At 29.6% G+C, this 24,523-nt stretch overlaps 1 protein-coding gene across 6 annotated transcripts in view; it reads left to right on the top strand.

The window, feature by feature from the left end:
* LOC130445102 (protein dead ringer-like) overlaps positions 1-24,523 on the top strand; it is a 177,588-nt gene that overhangs the window by 49,214 nt on the left and 103,851 nt on the right. For 2 of the 6 annotated variants that reach the window (XM_056780608.1, XM_056780612.1), the window contains exons 2-3: positions 12,196-12,354; positions 12,438-12,716. In XM_056780608.1, coding sequence (XP_056636586.1) covers positions 12,196-12,354; positions 12,438-12,716 — 438 coding nt within the window. Of the gene's footprint in view, positions 1-12,195; positions 12,361-12,437; positions 12,717-24,523 lie in introns of all 6 variants that reach the window. The other 4 variants (XM_056780607.1, XM_056780610.1, XM_056780609.1 and 1 more) reach the window with 3 other exon arrangements.

Genomic DNA, 24,523 nt, shown 5'->3' with positions numbered 1-24,523 from the left:
TTATTCAGACCTTGATTTCGTCTATAAAACTTGTCAATCATTCAACTTGACCTTAAATCTTCTTTTTTAACCTTATTTTATTTTATTCAGACCTTGATTTCGTCTATAAAACTTGTCAATCATTCAATTTGACCTTAAATCTTCTTTTTTTACCTTATTTTCTTTTATTCAGACCTTGATTTCGTCTATAAAACTTGTCAATCATTCAATTTGACCTTAAATCTTCTTTTTTAACCTTATTTTCTCTTCTTCAGACCTTGATTTCGTCTATAAAACTTGTCAATCATTCAATTTGACCTTAAATCTTCTTTTTTAACCTTATTTTCTTTTATTCAGACCTTGATTTCGTCTATAAAACTTGTCAATCATTCAATTTAACCTTAAATCTTCTATTTTAACCTTATTTTCTCTTCTTCAGACCTTGATTTCGTCCAAAAAAGTTGTCAATCATTCAATTTAACCTTAAATCTTCTATTTTAACCTTATTTTCTCTTCTTCAGACCTTGATTTCGTCCAAAAAAGTTGTCAATCATTCAACTTGACCTTAAATCTTCTATTTTAACCTTATTTTCTTTTATTCAGACCTTGATTTCGTCTATAAAACTTGTCAATCATTCAACTTGACCTTAAATCTTCTTTTTTAACCTTATTTTATTTTATTCAGACCTTGATTTCGTCTATAAAACTTGTCAATCATTCAATTTGACCTTAAATCTTCTATTTTAACCTTATTTTCTCTTCTTCAGACCTTGATTTCGTCCAAAAAACTTGTCAATCATTCAATTTAACCTTAAATCTTCTATTTTAACCTTATTTTCTCTTCTTCAGACCTTGATTTCGTCCAAAAAAGTTGTCAATCATTCAACTTGACCTTAAATCTTCTATTTTAACCTTATTTTCTTTTATTCAGACCTTGATTTCGTCTATAAAACTTGTCAATCATTCAACTTGACCTTAAATCTTCTTTTTTAACCTTATTTTATTTTATTCAGACCTTGATTTCGTCTATAAAACTTGTCAATCATTCAATTTGACCTTAAATCTTCTTTTTTAACCTTATTTTCTCTTCTTCAGACCTTGATTTCGTCCAAAAAAGTTGTCAATCATTCAACTTGACCTTAAATCTTCTTTTTTAACCTTATTTTCTTTTATTCAGACCTTGATTTCGTCTATAAAACTTGTCAATCATTCAATTTGACCTTAAATCTTCTTTTTTAACCTTATTTTCTTTTATTCAGACCTTGATTTCGTCTATAAAACTTGTCAATCATTCAACTTGACCTTAAATCTTCTTTTTTAACCTTATTTTATTTTATTCAGACCTTGATTTCGTCTATAAAACTTGTCAATCATTCAATTTGACCTTAAATCTTCTTTTTTAACCTTATTTTCTCTTCTTCAGACCTTGATTTCGTCCAAAAAAGTTGTCAATCATTCAACTTGACCTTAAATCTTCTTTTTTAACCTTATTTTCTTTTATTCAGACCTTGATTTCGTCTATAAAACTTGTCAATCATTCAATTTGACCTTAAATCTTCTTTTTTAACCTTATTTTCTTTTATTCAGACCTTGATTTCGTCTATAAAACTTGTCAATCATTCAATTTAACCTTAAATCTTCTATTTTAACCTTATTTTCTCTTCTTCAGACCTTGATTTCGTCCAAAAAAGTTGTCAATCATTCAATTTAACCTTAAATCTTCTATTTTAACCTTATTTTCTCTTCTTCAGACCTTGATTTCGTCCAAAAAAGTTGTCAATCATTCAACTTGACCTTAAATCTTCTATTTTAACCTTATTTTCTTTTATTCAGACCTTGATTTCGTCTATAAAACTTGTCAATCATTCAACTTGACCTTAAATCTTCTTTTTTAACCTTATTTTATTTTATTCAGACCTTGATTTCGTCTATAAAACTTGTCAATCATTCAATTTGACCTTAAATCTTCTTTTTTAACCTTATTTTCTCTTCTTCAGACCTTGATTTCGTCCAAAAAAGTTGTCAATCATTCAACTTGACCTTAAATCTTCTTTTTTAACCTTATTTTCTTTTATTCAGACCTTGATTTCGTCTATAAAACTTGTCAATCATTCAACTTGACCTTAAATCTTCTTTTTTAACCTTATTTTCTTTTATTCAGACCTTGATTTCGTCTATAAAACTTGTCAATCATTCAACTTGACCTTAAATCTTCTTTTTTAACCTTATTTTCTTTTATTCAGACCTTGATTTCGTCTATAAAACTTGTCAATCATTCAACTTGACCTTAAATCTTCTTTTTTAACCTTATTTTATTTTATTCAGACCTTGATTTCGTCTATAAAACTTGTCAATCATTCAACTTGACCTTAAATCTTCTTTTTTAACCTTATTTTATTTTATTCAGACCTTGATTTCGTCTATAAAACTTGTCAATCATTCAACTTGACCTTAAATCTTCTTTTTTAACCTTATTTTATTTTATTCAGACCTTGATTTCGTCTATAAAACTTGTCAATCATTCAACTTGACCTTAAATCTTCTTTTTTAACCTTATTTTCTTTTATTCAGACCTTGATTTCGTCTATAAAACTTGTCAATCATTCAACTTGACCTTAAATCTTCTTTTTTAACCTTATTTTATTTTATTCAGACCTTGATTTCGTCTATAAAACTTGTCAATCATTCAACTTGACCTTAAATCTTCTTTTTTAACCTTATTTTCTTTTATTCAGACCTTGATTTCGTCTATAAAACTTGTCAATCATTCAACTTGACCTTAAATCTTCTTTTTTAACCTTATTTTATTTTATTCAGACCTTGATTTCGTCTATAAAACTTGTCAATCATTCAACTTGACCTTAAATCTTCTTTTTTAACCTTATTTTATTTTATTCAGACCTTGATTTCGTCTATAAAACTTGTCAATCATTCAACTTGACCTTAAATCTTCTTTTTTAACCTTATTTTATTTTATTCAGACCTTGATTTCGTCTATAAAACTTGTCAATCATTCAATTTGACCTTAAATCTTCTTTTTTAACCTTATTTTCTTTTATTCAGACCTTGATTTCGTCTATAAAACTTGTCAATCATTCAATTTAACCTTAAATCTTCTATTTTAACCTTATTTTCTCTTCTTCAGACCTTGATTTCGTCCAAAAAAGTTGTCAATCATTCAATTTAACCTTAAATCTTCTATTTTAACCTTATTTTCTTTTATTCAGACCTTGATTTCGTCTATAAAACTTGTCAATCATTCAACTTGACCTTAAATCTTCTTTTTTAACCTTATTTTATTTTATTCAGACCTTGATTTCGTCTATAAAACTTGTCAATCATTCAATTTAACCTTAAATCTTCTATTTTAACCTTATTTTCTCTTCTTCAGACCTTGATTTCGTCCAAAAAAGTTGTCAATCATTCAATTTAACCTTAAATCTTCTATTTTAACCTTATTTTCTCTTCTTCAGACCTTGATTTCGTCCAAAAAAGTTGTCAATCATTCAATTTGACCTTAAATCTTCTTTTTTAACCTTATTTTCTTTTATTCAGACCTTGATTTCGTCTATAAAACTTGTCAATCATTCAACTTAACCTTAAATCTTCTTTTTTAACCTTATTTACTCTTCACGTAAGACAAAAAAAACCACAAAAATTCTTGGAGACAACACAAAAGAAATTCTCAGGGGAAAATAAAAATGAAAACAAGTTAAATGCAAGATGAAAGAGTTGAAACGATAATCTAGGGAAAGATATAGAAGATATTCAAAGTAAAACCGAAAATTCCATACACAATTTTTGAAGGAATCGAAAAGCTTGTTAAATCTAACAACCCTTCTTGTGTAAATACGTTTAGGACACTCTTTATTATTGTTTTTTTTTTGGGGGGTTCCTCATCGGCCGGACGTCGTATCTAAGATAATGCCAATAAACCGGGGGTGGTCCCGTTTCAAGCTTTTTTTTTTTATTTCAATAAACACACCCCGAATTCGAGTGTGTATATATTTGATTTTTCTAACACCGGCGGTGTCAAGTCTACGCCCTTTATTGATTTATACACAGTGGTACATTTTATAGAACATAGTATACTAAAGATATTGAAGATATTGAAGATACTGAAGGTATTAAAGATACTAAAGATGATAAAGATATTAAAGATATTGAAGATATTGAAGATAGTGAATAAACAGACGTCATTTGGATAATTTTCTTATAAATGCCTTCAGCTCCCGAAGATTTCTATATGGAATATTGAGGATTTTACTCAAATTAATGTCGAATTGGATTATAAAATTCGATGATATTATGTTGGGTAGATAATAAATATTTTTTAACCGAATACTAGGTACTGATAAAACCGATAGATTATTAAAAATTTCGAAAAGGAAGAAGGCGTCGTATCGGATGCACCCCGCTGGGCATTTCAAATTACTTTTTCATGTTTTTAACTAATACTATTGTGGTAGTTCGAAGAAGATAGATCAATAGAGTTTGTTTTCTTTTAACCCTTGAATAACAAAATAAAATAAAATGGTGTATAAGTTACCGTTAGGTAGATTAATACGACAGGTAGATACAATATTTAAATTTTGCTTTTGAAATTTGGTTTTATAAATAAACCAACGCGGTTAATGAAATTGACTTTCAGACGTTTTTTAAAGAGAATTAAATAATCTACAAAAAAGTCTTATTGAAATTTTTTGTCGGACGAACCGTTTTATCTTAAACACGACTCGAAAATTATGGGATAAAAACCAGCCCTGGAAAACAATTCGATTTGGACTCCAACTTTAACTTTGAATAACTTTCAAAGGAACGAATTTAGCAAAAAATACTAAAAGACGTTTTTTATAGAAAATTAAATCCTCTTCAAGAATCTCTATTGAATTATTTCCGCATACTGATATTAATTGAATTACAGGGCTCTAAAGTTGAAAAATCAAATTTTCATAATCATACCAATTTTCGAGTCGTGGTTATGAGAAAACGGTTCGTCCGACAAAAAATTTCAATAAGACTTTTTTGTAGATTATTTAATTCTCTTAAAAAAATGTCTTCGAGTCAATTTCATTTATCGCGATGGTTTAGAAGTTATGGTATAAAAACCAACCATGGAAAAAACTTCGATTTGGACTCCAGCTTTCACTTTGAATAACTTTCAAAGGAAGGAATTTAGCAAAAAATAGTAAAAGACGTTTTTTGTAGAAAATTAAATTCCCTTCAAGAATCTTTATTGAATTATTTCCGCATACTGATATTAATTGAATTACAAAGCACTAAAGTTGAAAAATCAAATTTTCATAATTTTACCAATTTTCGAATCGTGGTTATGAGAAAACGGTTCATCCGACAAAAAGTTTCAATAAGACTTTTTTGTAGATTATTTAATTCTCTTAAAAAAATGTCTTCGAGTCAATTTCATTTATCGCGATGGTTTAGAAGTTATGGTATAAAAACCAACCATGGAAAAAACTTCGATTTGGACTCCAGCTTTCACTTTGAATAACTTTCAAAGGAAGGAATTTAGCAAAAAATAGTAAAAGACGTTTTTTGTAGAAAATTAAATTCCCTTCAAGAATCTTTATTGAATTATTTCCGCATACTGATATTAATTGAATTACAAAGCACTAAAGTTGAAAAATCAAATTTTCATAATTTTACCAATTTTCGAATCGTGGTTATGAGAAAACGGTTCATCCGACAAAAAGTTTCAATAAGACTTTTTTGTAGATTATTTAATTCTCTTAAAAAAATGTCTTCGAGTCAATTTCATTTATCGCGATGGTTTAGAAGTTATGGTATAAAAACCAACCATGGAAAAAACTTCGATTTGGACTCCAGCTTTCACTTTGAATAACTTTCAAAGGAAGGAATTTAGCAAAAAATAGTAAAAGACGTTTTTTGTAGAAAATTAAATTCCCTTCAAGAATCTTTATTGAATTATTTCCGCATACTGATATTAATTGAATTACAAAGCACTAAAGTTGAAAAATCAAATTTTCATAATTTTACCAATTTTCGAATCGTGGTTATGAGAAAACGGTTCATCCGACAAAAAGTTTCAATAAGACTTTTTTGTAGATTATTTAATTCTCTTAAAAAAATGTCTTCGAGTCAATTTCATTTATCGCGATGGTTTAGAAGTTATGGTATAAAAACCAACCATGGAAAAAACTTCGATTTGGACTCCAGCTTTCACTTTGAATAACTTTCAAAGGAAGGAATTTAGCAAAAAATAGTAAAAGACGTTTTTTGTAGAAAATTAAATTCCCTTCAAGAATCTTTATTGAATTATTTCCGCATACTGATATTAATTGAATTACAAAGCACTAAAGTTGAAAAATCAAATTTTCATAATTTTACCAATTTTCGAATCGTGGTTATGAGAAAACGGTTCATCCGACAAAAAGTTTCAATAAGACTTTTTTGTAGATTATTTAATTCTCTTAAAAAAATGTCTTCGAGTCAATTTCATTTATCGCGATGGTTTAGAAGTTATGGTATAAAAACCAACCATGGAAAAAACTTCGATTTGGACTCCAGCTTTCACTTTGAATAACTTTCAAAGGAAGGAATTTAGCAAAAAATAGTAAAAGACGTTTTTTATAGAAAATTAAATCCCCTTCAAGAATCTCTATTGAATTATTTCCGCATACTGATATTAATTGAATTACAGGGCTCTAAAGTTGAAAAATCAAATTTTCATAATCATACCAATTTTCGAGTCGTGGTTATGAGAAAACGGTTCATCCGACAAAAAGTTTCAATAAGACTTTTTTGTAGATTATTTAATTCTCTCAAAAAAATGTCTCTTAGTCAATTTCATATATCGCGATGGTTTAGAAGTTATAGGATAAAAACCCGCCCTGAAAAAAAAACGATTTGGACTTCAACTTTAACTTCGAATAACTTTCAAAGGAAGGAATTTAGCAAAAAATAGTAAAAGACGTTTTTTATAGAAAATTAAATCCTCTTCAAGAATCTTTATTGAATTTTTTCCGTATACTGATATTAATTGAATTACAGAGCTCTAAAGTTGAAAAATCAAATTTTTATAATTTTACCAATTTTCGAATCGTGGTTATGAGAAAACGGTTCATCCGACAAAAAATTTCAATAAGACTTTTTTGTAGATTATTTAATTCTCTTAAAAAAATGTCTTTGAGTCAATTTCATTTATCGCGATGGTTTAGAAGTTATAGGATAAAAACCCGCTCTGAAAAAAAAACGATTTGGACTTCAACTTTAACTTCGAATAACTTTCAAAGGAACGAATTTAGCAAAAAATACTAAAAGACGTTTTTTATAGAAAATTAAATTCTCTTCAAGAATCTTTATTGAATTTTTTCCTTATGCTGATATTAATTGAATTACAGAGCTCCAAAGTTGAAAAATCAAAATTTTCATAATCATACAAATACTTTCTTTTTCTTTTTTAAAATCGATTCTACCTTTTACAGCCCTTTATTTAAGATTTGTATTGATGGACCCACGCCAAACACTCAATCGAAATCATCTTCACGACGTATTTGTCATTTGTAATAATCTTGTACACAGCTTTGTCATGTCCAAATTTTCAGTTAATATGTCTACTAAATCTTCTAGCTCGCGCACTTTCCGAAGACGATAATTCAGTTTTTCTTTGAGGTTTTTTTCTGGAGCCGTCGCCTCGTTCGATCTACCACTGCGTTGTTGGTCTTCGCAAATCGTACGGTCTCGTCGAAACTTTGCTATCCCATATTCTACTGTTAATAACGAAGGGACAGTCTTATCCAGAGCAGAATTCTGTTCGGATTTTATTTTCGTTTCACTCGAAAACGCAACTTCGTCCAAGTCGAAACGTAAATTGTCTCCGAAGACGATGTTTTGGTTATCGAAACGAAAATTTTTCGATGTAATTTCCTCTGGCGCATTAACTTTCCGTTTTTTATGTTCGTAATTATGAAAATTTTCAATATAAGAAATCCCTTCTACTATAATTATTTTTCGGAATGCTTATTGCGTTCGGCTGCATACAATAAATACAATGAATGCATTTATGTATCAATAAGTCTCGCAGTTCCCTGTAAATCATCATTTCTTGACGGGTGCGCGATCGTTTCTACCATAACCTCACCCATAACAACTATAAACAAGATGGGTAATAAAAGAAGGCTATTGTTTTTTTCCCAATTCCGTTCGACCATTTTAATTTAATTTTCTTCTTCTACTCGTATATTGCACATACTACAAACACGATTACGTCAATTTTCGTAACATATTTCAGTCCCGGACACGAATTCCGCACCATTTTTAATCCACCCACCTTCAATACCAACTCTATTCATCTTCATATTTGTTTTACTCGTTTTTTCATATCAAAAACTGTTTTTTTTTATATAATTTATTATTTACAGTTGACATCCGTCATCCTGAGGTACGTTCCACGTTTAACGAACGGTTTTTCTTCGTTTCCGAACATTCTAAATTTCATAGTTCAAGTTACGAATCTCAAATCATCGATTTCTTCCTATTCAAATTATTATTCGTTTAAGAACTGATCTGTTTAATGAACGGACTATAACTTTAATAATACGTTTTAAAACGTTTTAATTTGTTTGTGATAATACGTTCTGATTTTATTTCGAACAACAATCAACGACGAAAACAATATGGCGTAATGTCATTATATTTTCCATCCTTTTTCTATTTCTGTTCAATACTATTTTTTCATTACATCAGTGTATTCGTTATTTAAAAAACCATATCTGTCGCGACCATCTTGATTGAAAAAAAATAAATATGGTTGACGAGTCAAATTCAAATCTATAATATAACCTCATCCTCATCTAGTATGTATGAGGTCCGGGTTTGATAGATGGTCTGTATAGGTGCGTAGGCATATGCTGGATGTTGACGTCATTTCCGACCTGCCTCAACAGCACGTGACTCAAACTAAATGTATATATAAAACCGATACGGAAAACGACGTTGCCACGTCGTCTGTTAAATATTGTCGTACATTATCAACTAGAAAGTTGTTTAATCCTCGTAAAAACATATGCAATGGTTTCTTATTTTATTTTATATACGGTAAATAATATTATTAAAGTAAAAACCATAATGCAATTTGATCAAATTGGATTACATTGAAGTAAATCACGCGGTATAAGATTTCTTACATATATCGATCAAAACGAATCCGTACTTTTTAAAACTTAACTTTCTAAGTACAGATTTTTTTATTATAATGTATATTAACTTGATTTATACATGACATGATGATGTAATATATATTATATACAAAGTGTCAATTTGAAAACGTGTGTATGTAGGACGATTTTTGATTAAATGGGACAAAACAAATTTAAAGTTGTTAATAACTTCATAACAGGGTGTATGCAGAAAGTTTTAGATGGAAGTTGTTTTAAAATATATATTGTAGAGTTTAAACAAGGGAAAAAATGGATTTGGACGCTTGAGACGATTGTGGGAATCGATATTGGCGAAAAAAGAAGAAGAAAATGTAGTTTAATAGGAAGCAGGAACGGGGGGAGATTTACTAAAACTAGGATAATAAAAAAATTGGAAAAATCGTAAGATCCGGAAGATTTAGTTGGATTTGGACAATTGAGATGATTGTGGGAATCGATATTGGCGAAAAAAGAAGAAGAAAATGTAGTTTAATAGGAAGCAGGAACGGGGGGAGATTTACTAAAACTAGGATAATAAAAAAATTGGAAAAATCGTAAGATCCGGAAGATTTAGTTGGATTTGGACAATTGAGATGATTGTGGGAATCGATATTGGCGAAAAAAGAAGAAGAAAATGTAGTTTAATAGGAAGCAGGAACGGGGGGAGACTTACTAAAACTAGGATAATAAAAAAATTGGAAAAATCGTAAGATCCCGAAGATTTAGTTGGATTTGGACAATTGAGATGATTGTGGGAATCGATATTGGCGAAAAAAGAAGAAGAAAATGTAGTTTAATAGGAAGCAGGAACGGGGGGAGATTTACTAAAACTAGGATAATAAAAAAATTGGAAAAATCGTAAGATCCGGAAGATTTAGTTGGATTTGGACAATTGAGATGATTGTGGGAATCGATATTGGCGAAAAAAGAAGAAGAAAATGTAGTTTAATAGGAAGCAGGAACGGGGGGAGATTTACTAAAACTAGGATAATAAAAAAATTGGAAAAATCGTAAGATCCGGAAGATTTAGTTGGATTTGGACAATTGAGATGATTGTGGGAATCGATATTGGCGAAAAAAGAAGAAGAAAATGTAGTTTAATAGGAAGCAGGAACGGGGGGAGACTTACTAAAACTAGGATAATAAAAAAATTGGAAAAATCGTAAGATCCCGAAGATTTAGTTGGATTTGGACAATTGAGATGATTGTGGGAATCGATATTGGCGAAAAAAGAAGAAGAAAATGTAGTTTAATAGGAAGCAGGAACGGGGGGAGATTTACTAAAACTAGGATAATAAAAAAATTGGAAAAATCGTAAGTTCCCGAAGATTTAGTTGGATTTGGACAATTGAGATGATTGTGGGAATCGATATTGGCGAAAAAAGAAGAAGAAAATGTAGTTTAATAGGAAGCAGGAACGGGGGGAGATTTACTAAAACTAGGATAATAAAAAAATTGGAAAAATCGTAAGTTCCCGAAGATTTAGTTGGATTTGGACAATTGAGATGATTGTGGGAATCGATATTGGCGAAAAAAGAAGAAGAAAATGTAGTTTAATAGGAAGCAGGAACGGGGGGAGATTTACTAAAACTAGGATAATAAAAAAATTGGAAAAATCGTAAGATCCGGAAGATTTAGTTGGATTTGGACGCTTGAGATTATTGTGGGAATCGATATTAGCGAAAAAAGAAGAAGAAAATGTAGTTTATTAGGAAGCAGGAACGGGGGGAGACTTACTAAAACTAGGATAATAAAAAAATTGGAAAAATCGTAAGATCCGGAAGATTTAGTTGGATTTGGACAATTGAGATGATTGTGGGAATCGATATTGGCGAAAAAAGAAGAAGAAAATGTAGTTTAATAGGAAGCAGGAACGGGGGGAGATTTACTAAAACTAGGATAATAAAAAAATTGGAAAAATCGTAAGTTCCCGAAGATTTAGTTGGATTTGGACAATTGAGATGATTGTGGGAATCGATATTGGCGAAAAAAGAAGAAGAAAATGTAGTTTAATAGGAAGCAGGAACGGGGGGAGATTTACTAAAACTAGGATAATAAAAAAATTGGAAAAATCGTAAGATCCGGAAGATTTAGTTGGATTTGGACGCTTGAGATTATTGTGGGAATCGATATTAGCGAAAAAAGAAGAAGAAAATGTAGTTTATTAGGAAGCAGGAACGGGGGGAGACTTACTAAAACTAGGATAATAAAAAAATTGGAAAAATCGTAAGATCCGGAAGATTTAGTTGGATTTGGACAATTGAGATGATTGTGGGAATCGATATTGGCGAAAAAAGAAGAAGAAAACGTAGTTTAATAGGAAGCAGGAACGGGGGGAGACGTTTGGAAATCGGGCCGAAAGAAATTAGTAAAACCATAAGACCCGGAAGACTAAAACGGCCGATATCTCAAGATGATTTTGAATTTCCGAAGAAAATAATCAGTTTTCCCAAATAGTTTTAATACAGTGTGGTCCTAAATGAATATTTTTTTTATTTAAAGAAATCGTAAAACATATCAAATAGTAGGTGTTCTTATATCAAATAACTTTCTTCGGATTAATTAATCTAAAGAAGGTTTCGATTTCTTTGTAATATGATAAACGGAGAGAAGTCCTATCGGTTTTGGTTTAATAAAACTGAATAAACACCCTTGATAATAAAGGGAAATACCGTAGAAATATCATTTAATTTCTTTATTTACATCAGAATATACAAGACGTCGCCTAAATTTAGTTATAACACAGTGCTACGGATACTTTTTCGGTTCAATTGCGCAAAATTTAAAATTTTAGTCGAAGGGGGTTAGATCGGTGGCGTTTGTTGGTTGTTCGATATCTGCCAAGACTTTTTCGCGTACAACAGCGACGTATTTTGAATCGGAGCATGCTACGCATTGTTCGGTACCAACTTTTCCTTCTGATCTTTCTGTATGGAATCTCTTCGTCGGTTGTGGACGACACTTGATCACTTGGTGAAGCCGAAAATACGACCTCGATCATTTTCTTTGATATAAAGTGAATTTTTCGATTTTTTTCCAGTCGCATAATGAAGAGGATATGAGCGATGGCGACGGGGGTCATTCTGGTGGCGATAACGATGATTTAGACAGCGGAGACGAGATGCGACGTCATACGAATCTCCTAACCGAACACGGCGATGTCCTCGCAAAACTTAAAATGCAGGTGCGGGACATCAAGGTAGGGGTAAGCGATTTCTATTAGAAAAATTGGAAAATCTTGTGAATTTTGATGGTGATTTTTTGAAAAAAATTTTTTTCCAGGACGATTACGATACCGGCGGCGGCGGCGGCGGCGGCGGTAGATCTCTCAATTTAAGTTTTTCGTCGATGGGAAATCGCGGTATATCGATACCGAACGGTACCGGTCAAGATGGCGGTTTCCAATTACCAGTTTCGTTTCCGTTTCCGCATCCAGCTTTTTTACCGCCGATGGCGCCACAACCGGCAGCGCCCTCTTCGGGAAGTTCCCATTCTTCGGAAGGCAGCGCTTCCTCGCAACACACCTGGTCCTTCGAGGAACAATTCAAACAGGTGCGTCAGGTAGGTTTCGATTTTTTTTTTGTTGATACAATTTACAGCAGCGACTTTAGTTTGAAACAATTGGTGCTGGTTTTGAGTCTAAAATTTTTCACCCAAAATAACTCCAGAAATCGAAATATTAGTGTATTTAGAGTAAAAAATGTCGTATGAAAAATTTTCGTCAGATTAATAGTTTCTGAGTTATTCGCAATTTAAAAATTTCGTTGAAAAAACTGATTTTTTTAATAGTTTTTTACGTATAACTCTGTAATGGTGCGTTTTATCGAAAAAATTGTTATGAACAAAAATGAAGCTTATAAAAAAACGAAGGAATTAAACTATATTTTGACTATTTAATGTTTTACCTAAAGCGAGTTATAGATATTTTAATAGATTTTGTTTTACGTAATTGAGTATTTAACCTCAAATAACTGGAAAACGGTGCATTTTTCCAAAAAAAGTTATAAAATACTTTTTGAAGAGCTTAAAAAGACCTTTCGAATGACTACTGATAAAAGTCGTTTCGACTAAAATTTTAACGAGATATGATGTAAAATAGTTAAAGTTAAAAAAAAATTGTACTAAAACTAATGCCATTTCATTGAAAATAAAAATTGAATTTTTTCCTTGTACCAAATACTTTATTTGGATGTTATTTACGACATCTGAAAATTTGGCTGATTACAAACGCATAATTTTCAAAAAAATCAGCATTAAATAATATTTTTTTTCAATTTTTTCAAAAATTTTTTTTCTCCTCATTTTTTCTCTATAAATATAAGAGATACAAAAATAAATAACCAGTCAAATTAAAGCATTTTTTATGTAGATCATTTTTCTTTTTTTATTTTTTTTTAGCACAAAAATTGACGGAGTTATAACCAAATTAATTTATCATTATATATCTAAAATTGCTGATCCACAACCCTTTGACCCTTTATTAATAAAATACGAAAAGTCTTAAGCCCTTCTATCATACATAGACTTGTAGCCCTGAAAATTACCTTTAAAATGGTTTTTTGTAAAATGTGATAACTTCAAAATTAATGGAGTTATATAAAAAACAAAAATTTGAAATTTTTTTTGTGAATTTTATGATACGAAAAACTTTCAAATTTTAACGCGCGGATTTTTTCTAATGATTTTAAGTACAATTGAGAATACCATGAGATGATTCACTTATAATCTTGGTAAAAGGGTGGTTTTTAAGGGTAGACAATTAAAAATTACTTCAAATAGAAAGAAAAAACTTTAATATCAAAAAAAACGCGCAAAATCTTAAAGTTGGCAGTCGTTAGATTTATTTTTATTTCATTCTCTGCAAAGGGGTAGTTTTTCAAGGGTTGAATAATAAAAATTTATTAAAATATTATGAATTTTTTACAGTAAAAACGAAATTTCAACGTTTTAAATCGTTAAAAAACTTTTCTTACATTATAGGGTAGTTTTTAAGGATTTTTAAGGGTTGATACATCAAAAATATATAAATTACTTGTTATACAATATATTAAGATATTCATGCTGCGTAAACGAAAAACATTTGAATTGAAAAAAAGTAGAAAAAACTATGATATCGGTATTTTTCGATAAGGGGTTGTTTTCACCCTATAAAAACAATTTGTACACCTCGCTACCACGTAGATCTCGATATGGAGGGTAAGTTGAGCTCAATTCCAAATTTTCATGTAAATCGGTGATGCATTAAAGAATTCGGAGGCTTGACACTAATTTTGAACTTGATTGCCTGTACTATAATATACAGAAACCCGGTACTTATCCGAAAATCAACGATTCGATCATCATGTACTGCAGTTCCGGGACTCAAACTGTTGTTTTGTTTCATCCTAAGACCCCCCAATACAACCCAAAATTATAAAACTTCGAATTTTACTAGACAAAAACATTTTTTCCGAGTTTACCGCGAAAAACTGTCATTCATTGATAATTACGACGTTCAATCAACAATAATTTTATATGCGAAACATTATTATTCATTAAATTACATATTTTTGATCAAAATGTACTCAAATTTTGTATACAATGAGCACCAAAAGAATCATCAGTCGATGTAAAACGTGTATCAAATTCAACGCCTTTCGTCTTGAATACGGTGGGTTTTTTTGAACCGCCCTGTTTATATTTACATTCTTACACTATCTAATTATTCTTTTATTTCTAATTTCAGTTAATTAGTCAACTGTTTTGGAATTTTTCTTAAATTATTCATATTTATTTGAATTTTTGAGGTTAGGTTACGTTTCTAAGGTATTTTTCGATAAGGGTTGGTTTTTGGATAAATTTAATTGTAAATTTTAATAAAAAATCGACGCCTGCATTATAAAATACTGAAATTTTTCGTTTTTCACATCGCATTTCAATAAAATATCAATTATTATATAATTTTTAATGAATAATCGGCTCGGAACAATCGACTACAAAACACTAACGTGTAAAATTGATGAAAACAAAATTAATCTACCGAAATGACAACGATAAATCCAAATATCTCATTATAATCCCCTTTTAATTGCAAGGACATCCGAGGGACTTTGCCAGAGTTCCAAATACCCAACAAACTCAACACATGGAATTAATCTCAAGAAGGGGAGGTAAATGACTCAATCAACGATATAATGAAGTGGTTTTCGTCCGTTTTGGACAATTTGTAGTACGGGAATTGGACGCGTCGTTTATCGAAAAATTCGTTTAAAGAAAATAATCGTCGAATCGTCCAAATCTCTCAAATACACTTCAATACGCCTCTCATCTTCCGTAGATTATATAGTACGGGCGATTACACGCCAAATAAAACATAATCTACCGCCGGACTAAAAAATATAAATAAAAAATCGTTTTATTTCGAATTTAGCAAAAAATATCCCATAAATTTTGTAAAAGTAAAAACACAGACAATTTGTAATGTTGTTAAGACGTTGTTTATCGTCTTCAGCCGTTTGGTTGGTCTAATAAAGAAAAAACAAAAATTTTCTTATGAGAAATAGTCGAGGTTCCCAAAATAGCCTTTTTATTTACCATATTTGACCGCTAAGTCATTTTTTTCAAGACTAGGAACAGAAAATAATCCAACGTGGTTAAATCCGGCGAATTGGGTGTATAAAACAACGATTCAAACTTCAATTTTGAGTTAGTTAATGAAAATTATTTCAAAAAATCGACGACATAACCTCATCTGTAGATGGAACGATCTTTTTACCTCACGGTCAAGCTTCATTACACCAAAACATCACCAAACAGTCGATGGAAATCATCTTGTCGAACCCGTGTTTGTGAGCATCTTCCGCACAGCTTTTTTATGTCCAAATTTCCAGTTAATAAGTGCCGTACAGCACTTTTTGAAATGCTTATTATGTGTATTGATGTACGGAACGTCAAAAGGCTTCAATTTCACGTCGCAAAGCAACTAGATTCGGATAAGGAGTCAATGGACCCAAGAAACGTTCTAGAAGATGAAATTACTGTTTTTTTTTACAAAAAACTGAGTTAAATAATATGATAGAGCACAATTAGAAGATGAAAAAACACTAAAAAATTATAATTTAATCAAATAAAGTTGATTGGGAAGGAAAACTGTTTCACCAAGTTGAATCAAATGAAGAAATTATCGATTTTACAAACTATATCGAAGAAAAAATTCATTCTGAATGAAATTATCGACGAAATATCCACGAATTATTGTTAAAATATAACAGGAGTGTCTCTAGACAAGATTTGCGTTACTATTATCGAAAAAAAAAATTGACAAAGGTGGATCGGACTTTTATTGGGACATAACTTAACGAAAATGTGGTGTAATTCCTGTGTCTCGATGAAATTATGCCTCATAAACTCGCACTAAATTACTTATATTTAGTTGCTACAGACATTGTTACTTATTTGTATCGACATAGGCGGCTCGGCGGTTCAATGTAAAAACCGGTTACGATCATATTTCACATTTATCGTCCACTTACATCGAATTAAACAATTACTACATCTTAAAATACTCGAATACGTCATTTAATTGCGTTTGTTACAATTTTTTCGGCTTCTCGCCCATATTTTATGCGTTTTCCGTACACTACACTATTTTATAATAATTCACTTACCACTAGCACTTAACTAATTTATTTAAATTCGTAGTTTTCCGTTTTATTTCTATTGTAAACGCTACAAAAACTCACTATATATATATTTTGGAAAAAAATTTCAAAAAACGAAGAAACAAAACGAATAAATAAACTAATATTAGCGTTTGTTACAATTTTTTCGGCTTCTCGCCCATATTTTATGCGTTTTCCGTACACTACACTATTTTATAATAATTCACTTACCACCAGCACTTAACTAATTTATTTAAATTCGTAGTTTTCCGTTTTATTTCTCTTATAAACGCTACAAAAACTCACTATATATATATATTTTGGAAAAAAATTTCAAAAAACGAATAAATAAACTAATATTTGCGTTTGTTACAATTTTTTCGGCTTCTCGCCCATATTTTATGCGTTTTCCGTACACTACACTATTTTATAATAATTCACTTACCGCTAGCACTTAACTAATTTATTCAAATTCGTAGTTTTCCGTTTTATTTCTATTATAAACGCTACAAAAACTCACTATATATATATTTTGGTAAAGAATTTCAAAAAACGAAGAAACAAAACGAATAAATAAACTAATATTTGCGTTTGTTACAATTTTTTCGGCTTCTCGCCCATATTTTATGCGTTTTCCGTACACTACACTATTTTATAATAATTCACTTACCACTAGCACTTAACTAATTTATTTAAATTCGTAGTTTTCCGTTTTATTTCTATTGTAAACGCTACAAAAACTCACTATATATATATTTTGGAAAAGAATTTCAAAAAACGAAGAAACAAAACGAATAAATAAACTAATATTTGCGTTTGTTACAATTTTTTCGGCTTCTCGTCCATATTTTATGCGTTTTCCGTACACTACACTATTTTATAATAATTCACTTACCACTAGCACTTAACTAATTTATTTAAATTCGTAGTTTTCCGTTTTATTTCTATTATAAACGCTACAAAAACTCACTATATATATATTTTGGTAAAGAATTTCAAAAAACGAAGAAACAAAACGAATAAATAAACTAATATTTGCGTTTGTTACAATTTTTTCGGCTTCTCGCCCATATTTTATGCGTTTTCCGTACACTACACTATTTTATAATAATTCACTTACCACTAGCACTTAACTAATTTATTTAAATTCGTAGTTTTCCGTTTTATTTCTATTGTAAACGCTACAAAAACTCATTATATATATATTTTCGAAAAGAATTTCAAAAAACGAAGAAACAAAACGAATAAATAAACTAATATTAGCGTTTGTTACAATTTTTTCGGCTTCTCGCCCATATTTTATGCGTTTTCCGTACACTACACTATTTTATAATAATTCACTTACCGCTAGCACTTAACTAATTTATTCAAATTCGTAGTTTTCCGTTTTATTTCTATTATAAACGCTACAAAAACTCACTATATATATATTTTGGTAAAGAATTTCAAAAAACGAAGAAACAAAACGAATAAATAAACTAATATTAGCGTTTGTTACAATTTTTTCGGCTTCTCGCCCATATTTTATGCGTTTTCCGTACACTACACTATTTTATAATAATTCACTTACCACTAGCACTTAACTAATTTATTTAAATTCGTAGTTTTCCGTTTTATTTCTATTATAAACGCTACAAAAACTCACTATATATATATTTTGGTAAAGAATTTCAAAAAACGAAGAAACAAAACGAATAAATAAACTAATATTTGTGTTTGTTACAATTTTTTCGGCTTCTTGTCCATATTTTATGCGTTTTTCCAACACTACACTATTTTATAATAATTCACTTACCACCAGCACTTAACTAATTTATTTAAATTCGTAGTTTTCCGTTTTATTTCTATTATAAACGCTACAAAAACTCACTATATATATATTTTGGAAAAGAATTTCAAAAAACGAAGAAACAAAACGAATAAATAAACTAATATTTGTGTTTGTTACAATTTTTTCGGCTTCTCGCCCATATTTTATGCGTTTTCCGTACACTACACTATTTTATAATAATTCACTTACCGCTAGCACTTAACTAATTTATTCAAATTCGTAGTTTTCCGTTTTATTTCTCTTATAAACGCTACAAAAACTCACTATATATATATTTTGGAAAAGAATTTCAAAAAACGAAGAAACAAAACGAATAAATAAACTAATATTTGCGTTTGTTACAATTTTTTCGGCTTCTCGTCCATATTTTATGCGTTTTCCGTACACTACACTATTTTATAATAATTCACTTACCACTAGCACTTAACTAATTTATTTAAATTCGTAGTTTTCCGTTTTATTTCTATTATAAACGCTACAAAAACTCACTATATATATATTTTGGAAAAGAATTTCAAAAAACGAAGAAACGAAACGAATAAATAAACTAATATTTGCGTTTGTTACAATTTTTTCGGCTTCTCGCCCATATTTTATGCGTTTTCCGTACACTACACTATTTTATAATAATTCACTTACCGCTAGCACTTAACTAATTTATTCAAATTCGTAGTTTTCCGTTTTATTTCTATTATAAACGCTACAAAAACTCACTATATATATATTTTGGAAAAGAATTTCAAAAAACGAATAAATAAACTAATATTTGCGTTTGTTACAATTTTTTCGGCTTCTCGTCCATATTTTATGCGTTTTCCGTACACTACACTATTTTATAATAATTCACTTACCACTAGCACTTAACTAATTTATTCAAATTCGTAGTTTTCCGTTTTATTTCTATTATAAACGCTACAAAAACTCACTATATATATATTTTGGAAAAGAATTTCAAAAAACGAAGAAACAAAACGAATAAATAAACTAATATTTGTGTTTGTTACAATTTTTTCGGCTTCTCGTCCATATTTTATGCGTTTTCCGTACACTACACTATTTTATAATAATTCACTTACCACTAGCACTTAACTAATTTATTTAAATTCGTAGTTTTCCGTTTTATTTCTATTATAAACGCTACAAAAACTCACTATATATATATTTTGGAAAAGAATTTCAAAAAACGAAGAAACAAAACGAATAAATAAACTAATATTTGCGTTTGTTACAATTTTTTCGGCTTCTCGCCCATATTTTATGCGTTTTCCGTACACTACACTATTTTATAATAATTCACTTACCGCTAGCACTTAACTAATTTATTCAAATTCGTAGTTTTCCGTTTTATTTCTATTATAAACGCTACAAAAACTCACTATATATATATTTTGGAAAAGAATTTCAAAAAACGAAGAAACAAAACGAATAAATAAACTAATATTTGCGTTTGTTACAATTTTTTCGGCTTCTCGTCCATATTTTATGCGTTTTCCGTACACTACACTATTTTATAATAATTCACTTACCACTAGCACTTAACTAATTTATTTAAATTCGTAGTTTTCCGTTTTATTTCTATTATAAACGCTACAAAAACTCACTATATATATATTTTGGAAAAGAATTTCAAAAAACGAAGAAACAAAACGAATACATAAACTAATATTTGCGTTTGTTACAATTTTTTCGGCTTCTCGCCCATATTTTATGCGTTTTCCGTACACTACACTATTTTATAATAATTCACTTACCGCTAGCACTTAACTAATTTATTCAAATTCGTAGTTTTCCGTTTTATTTCTATTATAAACGCTACAAAAACTCACTATATATATATTTTGGAAAAGAATTTCAAAAAACGAAGAAACAAAACGAATACATAAACTAATATTTGCGTTTGTTACAATTTTTTCGGCTTCTCGCCCATATTTTATGCGTTTTCCGTACACTACACTATTTTATAATAATTCACTTACCGCTAGCACTTAACTAATTTATTTAAATTCGTAGTTTTCCGTTTTATTTCTATTATAAACGCTACAAAAACTCACTATATATATATTTTGGAAAAGAATTTCAAAAAACGAAGAAACAAAACGAATAAATAAACTAATATTTGCGTTTGTTACAATTTTTTCGGCTTCTCGCCCATATTTTATGCGTTTTCCGTACACTACACTATTTTATAATAATTCACTTACCACTAGCACTTAACTAATTTATTTAAATTCGTAGTTTTCCGTTTTATTTCTATTATAAACGCTACAAAAACTCACTATATATATATTTTGGAAAAGAATTTCAAAAAACGAAGAAACAAAACGAATAAATAAACTAATATTTGTGTTAGTTACAATTTTTTCGGCTTCTCGCCCATATTTTATGCGTTTTCCGTACACTACACTATTTTATAATAATTCACTTACCGCTAGCACTTAACTAATTTATTCAAATTCGTAGTTTTCCGTTTTATTTCTCTTATAAACGCTACAAAAACTCACTATATATATATTTTGGAAAAGAATTTCAAAAAACGAAGAAACAAAACGAATAAATAAACTAATATTTGCGTTTGTTACAATTTTTTCGGCTTCTCGTCCATATTTTATGCGTTTTCCGTACACTACACTATTTTATAATAATTCACTTACCACTAGCACTTAACTAATTTATTTAAATTCGTAGTTTTCCGTTTTATTTCTATTATAAACGCTACAAAAACTCACTATATATATATTTTGGAAAAGAATTTCAAAAAACGAAGAAACAAAACGAATAAATAAACTAATATTTGCGTTTGTTACAATTTTTTCGGCTTCTCGCCCATATTTTATGCGTTTTCCGTACACTACACTATTTTATAATAATTCACTTACCGCTAGCACTTAACTAATTTATTCAAATTCGTAGTTTTCCGTTTTATTTCTATTATAAACGCTACAAAAACTCACTATATATATATTTTGGAAAAGAATTTCAAAAAACGAAGAAACAAAACGAATAAATAAACTAATATTTGCGTTTGTTACAATTTTTTCGGCTTCTCGTCCATATTTTATGCGTTTTCCGTACACTACACTATTTTATAATAATTCACTTACCACTAGCACTTAACTAATTTATTTAAATTCGTAGTTTTCCGTTTTATTTCTATTATAAACGCTACAAAAACTCACTATATATATATTTTGGAAAAGAATTTCAAAAAACGAAGAAACAAAACGAATACATAAACTAATATTTGCGTTTGTTACAATTTTTTCGGCTTCTCGCCCATATTTTATGCGTTTTCCGTACACTACACTATTTTATAATAATTCACTTACCGCTAGCACTTAACTAATTTATTCAAATTCGTAGTTTTCCGTTTTATTTCTATTATAAACGCTACAAAAACTCACTATATATATATTTTGGAAAAGAATTTCAAAAAACGAAGAAACAAAACGAATAAATAAACTAATATAAAACGAATTCCGGGTATTTCATCAAAAACGGCGCATTCGCCTAATTTTAGACTTCTACTATGTCTTCTCATAATTCAAATGTGAACAAATTTTCATTTTTCCCTCGCCACGCCCTCATTTCTTCTTGGAACGCAACAATCGCTTACTTACGTCACCAGCGCCGATCGAATTTCCCTCGATAAGATACAGCGGTATCCACATTAGCTCGAAATGTTTATAAAAATATTCAACTGTGAAAAAACCCGTAAGATAATCCGTATAACATTTTTGAAACCATTACCGAGCTTGTACACTATTTTTTTAGGTTGACATCTGTCATTTTCTTTTGACTAATCGAAATTTTACAAATTGAAAGTTGGTACTTCGTAAACGTCACGCGGATTCGACAACGACAGCGCCATCTACGCGACAATTATATCTATTACCTAAAATCGAGTCTACGGTATTTAAAAGAAAGTTTCGAGTGTAAATTAACAAATTTTTTAATGGTTTTTAGTATTTTTGAATATTCCTAATTGTCCGCTTCAATTTTTTCATTTTAATCACGTATAAAATCGGCGCTGATGACGTAATACTACTGTGGAACGAGCCGTTTTTTTAAAACGAATCCTATCGACTTGAAATAAAGAATTTTTCGTTAAAAAAGGAATTATATCCATGTCGACATACAGGGGTAAAAAAAAAAATTCTCGTTAGACGAAATCGAAACAACAGAAATGGGATCGTAAAATCCAAAAAAACAAAACTTAAAACAAACGAGCAGTCCATTCGGAAGCATCCGACGGACTAGTAATTCGTAATAAATCAACATTTTGAGAAATTCTACGGAAAAATACACCTTCCTAAAGTAATTTAGACGTTAGATTATTTATTTGTGAAACATTTTACGGCCGTGTGAAAGAAACACGTTTGCGGATTGTAAAATCCTCGCGAACTGAATAGAACGAGGTCCTTTTTCAATTGCCAATAGTCCTCCAACATTTATTTATCGGTTGATTGTATTAGTACGGGCGCTTAAACTAAAAAATCGCATTGGAATTTAATTTAATTTTTTTTTCAAAATTTTTCAAACACTTTATAATTTTAATTTAGTTTATGATTCGATATTTTTTCATTATTTATTTAATCACGTTGTTAATAATTGAATTAAACGGACGGCAATTCATTTATTTGAATAAGTTTGTTGTTTATATTTTTTTATATTAATTATATTGAAATATACTTTTGATTAATGATAAAAAGGACACGAAATATAAAATTAGAATCAAATTTGGAACAGTTGGAAAGCTTTGAATTGGAACTGGATATAAACGATTATTGAATTTGAGTTTGAAATCGATTCGAAATAAAATTGGAGGATGGTTAAGGTGATTGGACTACGGAAGAAAAACGATTAATGATTAATGAATCACGTGTTTACAAAAAAAAAAAGGAAAATCGAAGACGAAATTTAGATTGTAACAAAAAGTTAGGTTAGGTTAGGAAATTGGTTTATAAAACTCGCGATTCGTCATCGTTGTTAATATGAAAATTGAGAGAAACGTTAAATAATTTGATTTTGAGAATTAGTTGAGTCAAAAAAAATTTTTTTTGGTTCATATTTCTACTTACAAACATTCGATTACGAGCTTTGTTTAGTTTTTGTTTGTTTAAACCACTTAAACTATGATTTTTCACGTAGAAAACTTTCTTTATTGTTTTTCCAATAATTCACCTTCGTTTTTTCGATTAAAATCGCCTTTTCACCGTAAACTTTTTCGATCCGACCATTGCCAGTTTTGAAATTATGAATTTTGAATTAATTAACAAACTTTCCAGGTATTTCTACACCGTTTAAACCACTTAAACTACGATTTTTCACGCGGAAAACTTTCTTTATTGCTTTTCCAATAATTCACCTTCGTTTTTTCGATCGAAATCGCCTTTTCACCGTAAACTTTTTCGATCCGACCATTGCCAGTTTTGAAATTATGAATTTTGAATTAATTAACAAACTTTCCAGGTATTTCTTCACCGTTTAAACCACTTAAACTACGATTTTTCACGCGGAAAACTTTCTTTATTGTTTTTTCAATATTTCAACTTCGTTTTTTCGATTAAAATCGCCTTTTCACCGTAAACTTTTTCGATCCGACCATTGCCAGTTTTGAAATTATGAATTTTGAATTAATTAACAAACTTTCCAGGTATTTCTACACCGTTTAAACCACTTAAACTACGATTTTTCACGCGGAAAACTTTCTTTATTGTTTTTTCAATATTTCAACTTCGTTTTTTCGATTAAAATCGCCTTTTCACCGTAAACTTTTTCGATCCGACCATTGCCAGTTTTGAAATTATGAATTTTGAATTAATTAACAAACTTTCCAGGTATTTCTACACCGTTTAAACCACTTAAACTACGATTTTTCACGCGGAAAACTTTCTTTT

This window comes from Diorhabda sublineata, chromosome 6 (genome assembly GCF_026230105.1).
Source record: "Diorhabda sublineata isolate icDioSubl1.1 chromosome 6, icDioSubl1.1, whole genome shotgun sequence".
NCBI classification, from domain to species: Eukaryota; Metazoa; Arthropoda; class Insecta; order Coleoptera; family Chrysomelidae; genus Diorhabda; species Diorhabda sublineata.
The sequence above is the reverse complement of the archived record's forward strand: the minus strand, read 5'-3'. Positions and strand labels throughout refer to the sequence as shown.